This window comes from Dipteris shenzhenensis, chromosome 20 (assembly GCF_047967505.1).
Source record: "Dipteris shenzhenensis isolate YYH24624 ecotype China chromosome 20, Dip_SZ_1.0, whole genome shotgun sequence".
Lineage (NCBI taxonomy): Eukaryota > Viridiplantae > Streptophyta > Polypodiopsida > Gleicheniales > Dipteridaceae > Dipteris > Dipteris shenzhenensis.
In genome coordinates, this window is record NC_141615.1 from 9279564 (window position 1) to 9291352 (window position 11789).

The following is an 11789-nucleotide window of genomic DNA, read 5'->3' on the forward strand; positions in this document are numbered from 1 at the left end:
GGCCAGGTGCTTAAGGAGTGGTAAATGCCCAACAACTTAGGTGTTTGTCGTCCAACAACTCCTTGCAACCGGCCATCTTGAAGTCCATCCATGCGTAGCCTCTCACGATGCTTCCTTACCTCTGCAGATCCAGAAATTGGATCCCTGCCCAAAAAGACTCTTTCGGTGGTAGATGAATTACAAAGCCCTCTCTCTCCATCGCTCTTTCACTCAATTCCAAAGTTCACTCACTTCGAAATGGTAGATGAATTATCTCTCCCTCCACAAAGAATCACTCACAATTTAGCAAAGGTTGAACAACACTCGACACATCAATTGAAAACTTGCTCATCCGCCTTCGGTTGCAAACTTCCAACTTGCTCAAGTGCAAAACACAGAAAAATCTATTAAGTATCTGATCATCCGTGGAGGTTGGCTGCAGGTTTTTGATGATCGGCAAGTCATCAATACTTTGGTTGATCGAAAAGACTATTCCTAGACTTCTCTAATCACAGATTATACAAGCATGTAGCTCCCACATTCAATATCTCCGAAGCTTCCTGCGCAAGCATGCTTTGGGACGGTGTGCAAAAATACCCAAAAAATTTAGATTCAAAAAAGCTCTCTAATCATTGGCCATCACTACAAAACACACCCGCAAAGCAACATCTGTCCTGTAGAGAAACATCCCGAACGACGAGGGAGCCTCAAGGAGACTCTTTCACATTACACATAGAAATTACAACCGATTCCATAAAAGAACACGGAGTAGAAGCGCGATGTAGCGATATCATGAGGCTTTGTGTCAACTTGTCCTTCCTTCACGCTACCTTTTATTTAGCCCATTGCCCTATAGATACTATGAGCCCATCACCCGATGTACACATCTAGTTCTTGACTTAAGAATCGTTGCGCTAACTATTTTTATATAAGTTAGGTTGACTTACCATGAAAGGTGGGAAAGACAAGTTGACAACATTGTCTTAAGCGACAAAAATGGTTCTTGAAGAGATTGCAGTCTTGTGGCATCTTAATTATATTTTGGGAAAAGAATACTAGTTTTATTTTCTGGGAAAGAAATATCTTAAGCGAAACGACTTAAGAGTAGCAAGGACTGACGTAAATACGATGAGCATGCCGTAAGGACTCTCCTAAAGACGATGCCCGCATTGTCGTAAAGGACTGCCGTAAAGACTGTCGTAAATACGATGAGGACGACGTAAGGACTGTTTAGAAAGACGATGAACATCTAGCTCGGGAGGGAGTATGGCTGTCGTAAATCATGGGAAAGAGAATCGTCCTGGTTGTTATTAGTTAAAGGGATTCGAGGACGAGGAGCATGCCGTGTTTTGGCCTCATGGTGATGGCGGTTTCAGGAGCGTGCCTGTAGTTGCCAGACAGCGTGAAACGAAAGCGCTGCAGAATCGTAACCATCAGCACCTTCGCTTCCAACATCGCGAACGATTGCCCTATGCAGATCCTTGGTCCAACTGCGAATGGTATGTACGCGAAGGGATGCTTGCAGGCTTTGGCAACTCCGTCGCTGAATCGCTCCGGCCTGAACTCATCGGCGTCCTCCCCCCACAGCTCCTTGTCCCTATGGATGAACAGAATCGGAATCGCCAGCCCCACGCCTCGGGGAAGGGTGAGGTCGCCCAGCTTGAACTCGTCTTCGTTGAGCGCAAAGAATCGAGTCGATATCTCGGGAACTGGTGGGTAAAGCCGGAGAGACTCGTTCAAAACCATACCCAACTGCAAACGCCAAAACACGCCGATGTTCATGTGAGTTGTTGCTTGAGAGTAACCGTTCTATATGCTGATGACTTTCAACGGATCACAGAGAGCTTGAAACACAGCTAGCGTCTTACAAGCCTCATTCTGTTGAGATGATCTGCTTGTGGTTCTGTACGATTACCGTCGAGGATCTCCAGCACTTCTCGGCGAACTTTTTCTTGCCACTCTGGGTTTATTGCTAGCAGCATCATGGTCCACGCGAGCAGGTTAGCTGTTGTTTCATGCCCTGCGAAGAAGAACGTTTTGCACTCGTCCTTGATTTGCTGGGCAGTGAGAGGAACGAATTTGGCGCTCTTCTTGGCGTCGACGTATTCTGGATCCAAAAGCATTAGACTCAGCAGATCTGTTCGAGCTGCGCCCCCGCCTTCCTTCACTAACTTCATGCGTTCCCCCACTATACGAGAAAGCTCTCGATCGATGCTCTTTTCGATCTTCCAGCACTCAACATTTGAAGGAACCGGCAGAAACCTGCAAGTCCCCGCCAAGGCTTACAAAAATGACAGGGAGGGAGGGCCTGCTGCTACAGCTACTGTTGGACGAAATGACGATGCGAAACGCGCGTAAGTACCTGAAGAAGGGAATGAAAGTGTAGGCTAAGGACTTCTTCGATTCAAGGTGAAGAAGCAATTCCTGACTCTCGAAGACACCTTTTCCGTGCGTGTAGTCGCTGCCAAAACTGGTGCGAGCGAGAATGTCTGCTGTGGCATTTTTCAAATGGCCTGCAACCTCGACCTCTGCTGACCCGTTGCCCGAATTTTTCACGAGCTCATCCCAGGCATTAGTCATCTCCCCTGCTGAGAGATTCATGTCTGCCACCATAGCCTGCAAAAATGCTCATGAGGATTGATGAATCTAGTACACGGCGTAGGACAGTTTGAGGTGCACTCTATACAAATCCGAATGGACATGACAGAGTAGCTACCGTACCTTGAGCTTCTCAGCGAAGAAAGCGGGACGAAGAATATTGCGCTGGTTGTGCCAGTCGTCTCCCTCGGCGGTGAGTAACCCGGTGCCGAACAGTTTGTAAAAGGCCTGGCTCTGGAGCTTCGACTTGGTGTAATTTTTGAAGTCGCTGGACAAGATTTGTTTGACATCTTCGGGTTTGGTAACGACGAGCCTGGGCTGGGAACCCCACCAATAAACGAAGGTGCGAGCTGCAGGCCGCATGCAAGATATATATCAAATCAAAGAGCGAATTAAGCAGTTTCAGTTGCAGGAGTTACGTACTCAAACCAATCAGAGATGGAACGAGCGAGAAGAAGAGAGCCGACAAACCGGAGAACTGCGAGAAGGTGGAGGAGTAGAAAGGATGGACACGAGCGAGGACGTTGTGGTGGGAGATTGAGGGAGGGGGGAGGTCGGAGAGGGAGGCGAGGTTACGGGAGCGGCGGATCTGGAGGGAGTTACCGAAGATGGGGGTGTGAGGGAGAACGAGGAGGCCTTGGAGGCGGAGCTTGCGAGAGAGGGATGAAGGGGTGATGAAGAAAAAGAGGAAGGAAAGCAGTCTGTAGAAGAAAAACGAGCAGAGGACGAGGACGATGGCTATGGCGATTTGGAGAAGAAGGTGGTGGTGCTCCATTTTTTTTTTCCTACTTACCACTTTTGTAATGTCCTTTATATACCTGCATACTAACTATACAGTTCGCACACGCTTACCTCACTCGTGACATCCCATTTCTTCTCTCTCGAGTCTTGCATTCTCTTGACATCATTCATGACATGCCTCAGAACTCTCTCAACGAGGGAGAGAAACAAGCATAGAAACGGTCCATGTCTCAAAAAGAGGAAGAGAACACTCTATCCTAGATCTTGTAGCCCAAGTCTCGCCGGGGTGCAAGTTTCGATGGACACATAAAGTGTGCGGCAAGTTAATGTGGAGAGACACTTGTAGACCGCCATGCCCATACTAAAGGTCTTCATCTACAATTGCGCAAGGCTTCATCTTTCCCACCTCGACTTAGGCCAATGGTCGAATAACTTCCATGCTCTATAACTAAGCTCCCAAAGGGCACTAGACTTCGACATCAAACCTCTACGAACATGACATTTAAATTCGCAAATGACTTTGCGCGAGGTGCTGTACAAGGCATTGTTGGCGATCCTGACACAGTGCTTGGCTAATTGGCAGTTAAATTTTTTTCCAAAGAGCTAATTGGCAATTATTTGCAAGGGCATACTGCCTAATGGTATTTAAGTGATAGGTGTGAAAGTATGTATGAATGGTTTTGAGGGGAGCATCCAAAAGGTGCTGGGGGGAAGAGAAAAAGAAGAAATTCAAAGGGAGAAACATACAGGTTAGCAAAAGTCACCTAAAGTATAAACACATCGGCATGTGTACTATGACACCAAAATTTGATATTTTTTATTTGGCATTGGTATTGTTTTCTTCTATGTTTGATAAGAGTTTGAGTATCAGTGATAGCCTAACGGCTCTCACTTATTCCTACTTTATAAGATATTGTATGGGATTTAGAGGCTGAGTGGAATGAATCATTGTAAATATCATAGGTATGAATTATATATACCTTGGTATGGGGTGAGAGTTATTTGTGTATGGGATATTATGGGGTTTTTAGAAAATAGAAAGAGTGAGTCATATAAAGAGGTAGAAGAGGCCACATGCCAAGGGTGTGGAAGGCATGTGGAGGAGTGCTGAGTCAAGAGGAATCCTTCTAGAATTCCCATGTGAAATACGTAGGATGTGAACATATGGAAAAGAGAGGGTCCCTATGGGCTCCATGTGGGAGGACTCTTGACTTTCTCAATATTTTAAGAGTCTTGAGCATCTTTTGATGGGACACATGACAAGAGTAGCCAAAAAGGACATGGATGGTGACATACGGGCTTATGTGATTTAATGGGGAAAGGAATCTATAGGCAGCAATTGTAAATGGATGAAGGAGGGTGACAAAATCTCTATAAAAGGAGCCCTCCTCTCCCTTGTTCATCAGTTCTTCCACCATTACACCTCATGTTGCTGTAGCTCTAGTCTCCTCAAGCCTCTTCTATGAGCCTTCTCTCCCTCTTGTAGATATTCTCTTATGTAGACTCTTGAGTCCATCTCTCTCTAGTTCATTCTCTCTCTATGAGTAGTCTTGGAGCTTCCGCTCCCTCTTATAATTTTTACTCCCATCTAATAAACTGCCCATATCTTTCCGACCGCTTCTCTGTTTCTTATGAAACTTATATCAGAGCGAAGCCCATTTTAAGGTGCATCTCAATATGTGTTTGAATATTTGATATCATGTCTTTGCTGAAAGTTATGGGTCTCTGTGTCTTATGATATTTTGGAGAGTGTTTTGAGCTAAGTGTAAAGGTGCCTATGAAGGAGGTGCAATGTTTCCTCAGAACCTACCCATCCGACCTAATCAACCCCTTCAAACTCCTTGATATATATCAATTCATGTCATGTTGAGCCGCAAGATCTTCTTTCAACAACATATCGCTCTTCTCTTTGGCGCAAACCAGCTTGCTAAGATTATGGCCTCCGTTGATCCTTTCCTTCTCCCTATGCTTGGGTACAACATCACTTGGGATGTTACCATCTTCATTCTCATCTAAGGGAAGATAGTATGATGTGGTCTCTCGGTATAAAAGCTTTTTTTTAATGTCCCTTTCCTAGTGATGAATATCTCTATCACTCAGTTCGAAAGCAACAGGAAGTGAAGAGGTGCGTGAAGTTTATTACCCCCAACTTCATGTCACATCTTTTGGTAGAGACGCCAGGTACATTTGGTATTGGATTCATCCCACCTTACTAGACGGTCTCAGGTGTACTTGATTGCATGTTATGCCTAGTATAGGCATGTGTTTTTTGATATGATAAAAAAGGTGCTTGGAAGAACTCCATTAGAAGAGATTGCAGCTCATTTAAGAGAACTAGAAGATTGTGAAGGTGATGCTCAAGCTATTCGCACGATCAGCATGATCATATCTTTTATGTTTGCACTCTTGAATATGTTGGTGAATCAACAACGCTGACAGTAGGCACAATGATAGATTGGGGATTGTTTCATGCACTGGCAGCTTGGTGTGAAGAAGAGTTGAGTCTTTGGGTAGTTTTTTACTATAAGAGTGGAGTGGTGATTCTCAATGCTTTCAACTTCTTTTGCTATGCAAATGATGAAGAGTACAATATCTGGAAACTGTTATGTGCACTTCCAATTGTGACAAGGATGATTCTTGAAAGCATGTATACATAATGTTTTCATGGTGCTGGTTGGTCACTTATTTTTGAAGATTTTGTTGAGGATCACATTGTGGAGGGTTTTCAACAAGTGGTTATGCATAATAAGTTGGTCTTGGTGTACTAAGGCTCTGTGGGATCTTGTTTGGGATATTATTTGGATGTTGGTGTTTCCCTTTTGTGTTTCATCATGGTGAAGATTCAAGTGTTTCGAGGGATCCAAGGGGAAGACCCGAAGTCTTATCTTCGGGATTTTGTTCGAGGATGCCGACTTTTTGGATGGTCCATCAAGGATCGGGCGAAGATTTTGCCTGATTTCCTTAAAGGTGTAGCCTTGAGTTGGCATGAGGCCTTGCCGGACTCTACCAAAGAGGACTGGGACCAAGTGGTGGCTACAATGAAGTAGAGATTTGGGGCAGTGGAGTCGTCGAATGCTTTGATGTTGCAATTGGACCGGTTCTATCAAGGAGAGGGTGAGATGGTCTCTACGTTGGCAATCTGATATGAAACTTTATGGACAAAGTATGAAAGGGCAGCTTTGCGAGCTGTGGCATCTTCATCATCAGCCCCTCAAAGTCTTGTAAGGATGGAGCACTTAAAGATGAGCAAATTTGTTATGGCTTTGGAGCCTTGTCTTCGCTCAAAAGTAATGAGTAAAGATCCCACAACATACGTGGCTTCGCATTGCGACCAAGAAAGAAGCTTCTCTAAAGATCGAATCCTCTTTTGTGTCTTCAACAGCTTCAATTTCGAAGGTAAAGGTAATGGGCACTCCTTAGATACCAAAGTCCTCTGAGTTAGATCATAATATCTCCCAATTGATGGCAGAGTTTGCTGATTTGAAATTGCATTTGGTTAATGCATGACAACCTAGAGTACCAAAGAGTGAAGATAGGCCTCGAGATAAGAGTGGGGTCACTTGCTATGAATGTAATGAAAAAGGTCACTATCGCCCCGAGTGTCCTAGATTGAGAAAGAAAGAAGAAAAATAAGTATCCTTGTTAGAAGCTTCTTTAGGGAATGAGGAAAGAGAGGTAATGATGGCTAAACGGGGGCGTGGTAAAGCAAAAGAAAAAGAAGAAAGCAAGGAAGAAGTAGATGAGGAACATCAGGAAGAGGATCACCGTAGTGAGAAAAAGAAGGCATCTAGAAGGAGAATTAGCCAGTCACACTTTCCCTTATGACAAGGCATTGGAAGCTATGACTTGTTGTCCGACCTTAAAGAAAAGGAAGCTCATATCACCTTTGGTCAATTACTTGCTTTGTCTCCAAAACTACGGAAGGAATGGGGAAAGCTAGCAAGCACAAGAGTGTCAAAGAAGAAAAAGAAGAAAAGTGCCATTCATGTTGTTCAAAAGGTAGATATAGATGTTGGTGATGATGTACCTATGGTTGATGTGATCATTGATGGTCAAGTGATTTCTAATGTGTACATTGATGGAGGTGAATCAATTAAGGTCATGAGTGAGAAGACCATGATAGATGCTGATTTAAAATACTCTAGTACTACCTCTCCTTATCGCATCAAATTGGTTGACAACACTAGGGTTAAGACCTTGGGAGTTGTGAAGAATCTAGAAGTGGATGTATGTGGAATTTTCTGTGCCGACTACTTTTCAAGTGATCCCTACCAAGTCAAATGCACGTGCCTATCTATTGATTTTGGGAAGGCCTTGGCTACACGAGATGAAGGCTGTTCAAAAGTGGGATACTGGAGAATTGATTTTGCAGGGAAATGATAAGAAGGTGCACTACAACATCAGAATTGATTTTGCAGGGAAATGATAAGAAGGTGCACTACAACATCAGAAGTCACAAAAAGGAAGTTGTCAAGGAGGAGTCTTCAACATCAGAGAGTTCAAGCTCTGACTTAACCGATGAAGAAGAAGAGATAGGGTGTAGCTCCGAGGAGTCCAGCTCAGAGGGTGAAGTGGAAGAAGTGGCCTTTGGTCTTTGTCTTGGTGCTAATCGGGATGAGTCAAGAGGGAACAAGGTGGTGGTACAAGAAGATCCTATAGAGACACTTCATATGGAGGATGTGGAGCACATTAAACGATGCCAATGCAATAAAGAGCTTCTTGGTGATTCTCTATCAAGTAAGGAGAAGCTCCAGTACTTGGATATGTTAGATGATTTTCCATGTCTCTTTACAACCAGTCTCTCTTGTGGAGCACAAGATTGAGTTGAAGCCAGAAAGCAAGCCAGTTGTGCAACGCTTAAGGCGATTGGGGGTGATCCAAGCTGAGGCACTAAAGAAAGAGGTAACACAACTACTTGAGGCGAGATTCATCTTTCCTGTTGATGATTTAGAATGGATATCTCGTGTAGGTGTCACACCAAAGAAAGGAAATAAGTGGCGGGTTTGTGTGGACTTTCGTCCTTTGAATGCATGCACTAAGAGGGATCATTTTCCTTTGCCATTCCAAGATGAAATACTAGACCAAGTAGCAGGGCATGAGATGTATTCTATATGTGACGGGTATTCTGGGTACTTTCAAATCCTTATTCGGGAGGAAGATCAAAAGAAAACATCATTTATCACACCTTGGGGAGTTTTTGCTTACAGAGTGATGCCTTTTGGGTTGACCAATGCACCAGCTACATTTCAAATGTTCATGAGTCAAGTGCTCGAGCCTTACTTGGGAAAGTTCATAAGGGTGTTTTTGGATGATTTTTGCATTTATTCTCGGCACATAGATCACATGGAGAAGTTAAAGATGGCCTTAGCTAGGATTGATGAAGCAAAAGGGTGTCTAAATCCTAGCACGTGTCATTTGGCTCAAACAAAAGTAGTCTTGTTGGGGCATATTGTGTCTGAAGAAGGCTTGTAAATGGATCCTGACAAGGTTCAAGCAATCATGGCATTGCCAAGTCCTGAGAGTGTCACTGGTGTTCACAAAATTCTAGAAAAAAGCAAGTATTATCGATGCTTTTGTGATGATTTCACAGAGATAGTGCATCCCATGAACTTGTTGACAAGAAAAGGAGTTTCTTTCCAATGGGGTGTGAAGCAACAAGCGTCTTTTCAGCAACTTAAGGAGGCCATGAGTAAGGGCCCAATATTGAAGCCCCCTGATTGGGGTCTCAAGACTTTTATGTAAATCCAAGTGTATCTTTGCATTCAGTTGGTGCTATGATTGCTACAAAAAGGAGAGGCAAGTAGAATGCAACCCATCTATTATGCCAGCCGACAGCTTACAGAGGTGGAAACAAGGTATGAAGAAATGGAGCAGCAAGCCCTCTCTTTGGTATTTTCAGTCAGAAAGTTTCGCTCCTATTCATTACCTCAGCCATTTTTCTTCCTTACCTCTCAGTTTGTATTAGCATATCTAGTTCGCAAGCCTAATCCTAGGGGGAGATTTGCAAAATGATTGTTAGAGCTTCAAGAGTTCTCTTTCTCTTTTGTCACGGAAAATACCACTAGGTCCGCTATGGTAGATTTGCTCACACGATGACAGGATCTAAGAGAAGAAAAGAAATATAAGGAGGACATTAATGATGAAAGGGAGACACAACCAATAGCTTTTGTCTTGTATTTTGATGGGGCTTTTAGTCCTTCACACTAACAAGGAGCCGGGGGGATAGTCTTGATGAATTCTGAAGGTCAAGAGGTGTGGGCAAGAGGACAAGAGCTTCCAGGTATCACAACTAACAATGCAGCTGAGTATAATGCTTTGATTCTTGGTTTGCAAGGTTGTCTTCAAAGTCAAGTTAAAGAATTGGAAGTAAGAGGAGATTCTCAGCTTATTATAAAGCAAATGCAAGGGCATTACAAGAAAAGAAGTCCTCATTTGAAGGAGCTTAATCAAAAGGCTATAGCACTATGTAGTCAAAGTTTGTTCATATAAACAGAAATGAAAATCAAAGGGTAGATGAGTTGGCTACTCAAGCCATTGTAGTATAAGACCGGGGGGTGGTTTCTTTGGTAAAGTTTGTTCATATAAATAGAAATGAAAATCAAAGGGCAGATGAGTTGGCTACTCAAGCCATTATAGTACAAGACCAGGGGGTGGTTTCTTTGGTAGACACTGAATGGCCAAAACTACAAGATGTTCAGCAATATGTGAAAGAAGGCATGTTTCCTCGAGGGTTAACTCCACAACAGAAGCAGAGATTGGTTACTTTTGGCCATGCCTCCATAAGGATGTATATGAATGTCACCAATGGAGCGTATCAGCTTGAGGATGTTGATGGCATGGTGATACCCGGACACACGAATGAGTATCCCCTTAAATTCTTCTATGCTTGACCACCTTGAGGGCCAGTAGACCCTCTCTATCCACTAGAGAGGATCTGCTAGGGGGGAAAGATGTGACACCAAAAATTGATATTTTTCATTTGGCCTTGGTATTGTTTTCTTCTATGTTTGATAAAAGTTTGAGTATCAAGTGATAGCCTAGCGGCTCTCACTTATTTCTATTTTCTAAGATATTGTATGGGATTGAGAGGATGAGTGGAATGGATCATTGTAAATACCATAGGTATGAATTATAAATACCTTGGTATGGGGTGAGAGTTATTTGTGTATGGGATATTATGGGGTTTTTAGAAAATAGGAAGAGTGAGTCATATAAAGAGGTGGGCTCATGTCCATGTGTTCCAATAATATAAGAGAGGCCACATGCAAAGCATGTGGAAGGCATGTGGAGGAGTGTGGAGTCAAGAGGAATCCTTCTAGAATTCCCATGTGGAATAAGGAGGATGTGGACATATGGAAAAGAGAGGATCCCTATGGGCTCCATGTGGGAGGACTCTTGACTTTCTCAATATTTTAAGAGTCTTGAGCATCTTTTGATGGGACACATAGCAAGAGTAGCCAAAAAGGATATGGATGGTGACATACGGGCTTATGTGATTAATGGGGAAAGGAATCTATAGGCAACAATTGTAAATGGGTGAAGGAGGGTGACAAAATCTCTATAAAATGAGCCCTCCTCTCCCTTGTTCATCATCTCTTCCACCATTAGGCCTCATGTCACTGTAGCTCTAATCTCCTCAAGCCTCTTCTATGAGCCTTCTCTCCCTCTTGTAGATATTCTCTTATGTAGACTCTTGAGTCCATCTCTCTCTAGTCCATTCTCTCTCTATGAGTAGTCTTGGAGCTTCCGCTCCCTCTTACAGTTTTTACTCCCGTCCAGTAAACTGCCCATATCTTTCCGATCGCTTTTTTGTTTCTTATGAAACTTATATCAGAGCGAAGCCCATTTCAAGGTGCATCTCAATATGTGTTTGAATATTTGATATCACATCTTTGCTAAAAGTTATGGGCCTCTGTGTCTTATGATATTTTGGAGAGTGTTTTGAGCTAAGTGTAAAGGTGTCTATGAAGGAGGTGCAATGTTTCTTTGGAACCTACCCATCCGACTGAATCAGCCCCTTCAAACTCCTCGATATATATCAATTCATGTCATGTTGAGCCGCAAGATCTTCTTCAACAACGTATCTCTCTTCTCTTTGGCGCAGACTGACTTGCTGAGATTATGGCCTCCGCTGATCTTTTCCTTCTCCCTATGCTTGAGTGCAACATCACTTGGGATGTTATCATCTTCATTCTCATCTAAGGGAGGATAGTATGATGTGGTCTCTTGGTATAAAAGCTTTTTTTTAATGTCCCTTTCCCAGTGATGAATATCCCTTTCAATCAGTTTCAAAACAGCAAGAAGTGAAGAGGTGCATAAAGTTAATTACCCCTAACTTCATGTCACAACACCTGTGCATGCACGTGCACACACACACACATATTGTTGAGATATCAAGCTCTACCCCCGATATATCTCCTGGATGACTATCATTTATGTCATCGCCTATGTTAGTTGTACTCGTGGTGTAG

General features: G+C 43.3%; 1 protein-coding gene across 1 annotated transcript; it reads right to left on the reverse strand.

The window, feature by feature from the left end:
- Positions 1–1007: 1007 nt before the first annotated feature.
- On the reverse strand, positions 1008–3352 carry LOC147889235 (cytochrome P450 72A397-like). The gene is made up of 5 exons (XM_087392008.1): positions 3049–3352; positions 2701–2927; positions 2342–2595; positions 1848–2241; positions 1008–1731 (listed from the first exon to the last, which is right to left on the reverse strand). The coding sequence occupies exons 1-5, from the start codon at positions 3350–3352 to the stop codon at positions 1294–1296; spliced, it is 1617 nt and encodes a 538-aa protein (XP_087248134.1). The 3' UTR covers positions 1008–1293.
- Between the last annotated feature and the right edge of the window lie 8437 nt (positions 3353–11789).

Bases quoted from the DNA above. Each gene is read 5' to 3' on its own strand.
- LOC147889235 (XM_087392008.1), bottom strand. From the start codon at position 3,352: ATGGAGCACCACCACCTTCTTCTCCAAATCGCCATAGCCATCGTCCTC. The intron at 2,242-2,341 runs GTACTTACGCGC...GGGGACTTGCAG, and splicing joins ACTTTCATTCCCTTCTTCAG to GTTTCTGCCGGTTCCTTCAA. The intron at 1,732-1,847 runs GTAAGACGCTAG...TGGCGTTTGCAG, and splicing joins ATCTCAACAGAATGAGGCTT to TTGGGTATGGTTTTGAACGA.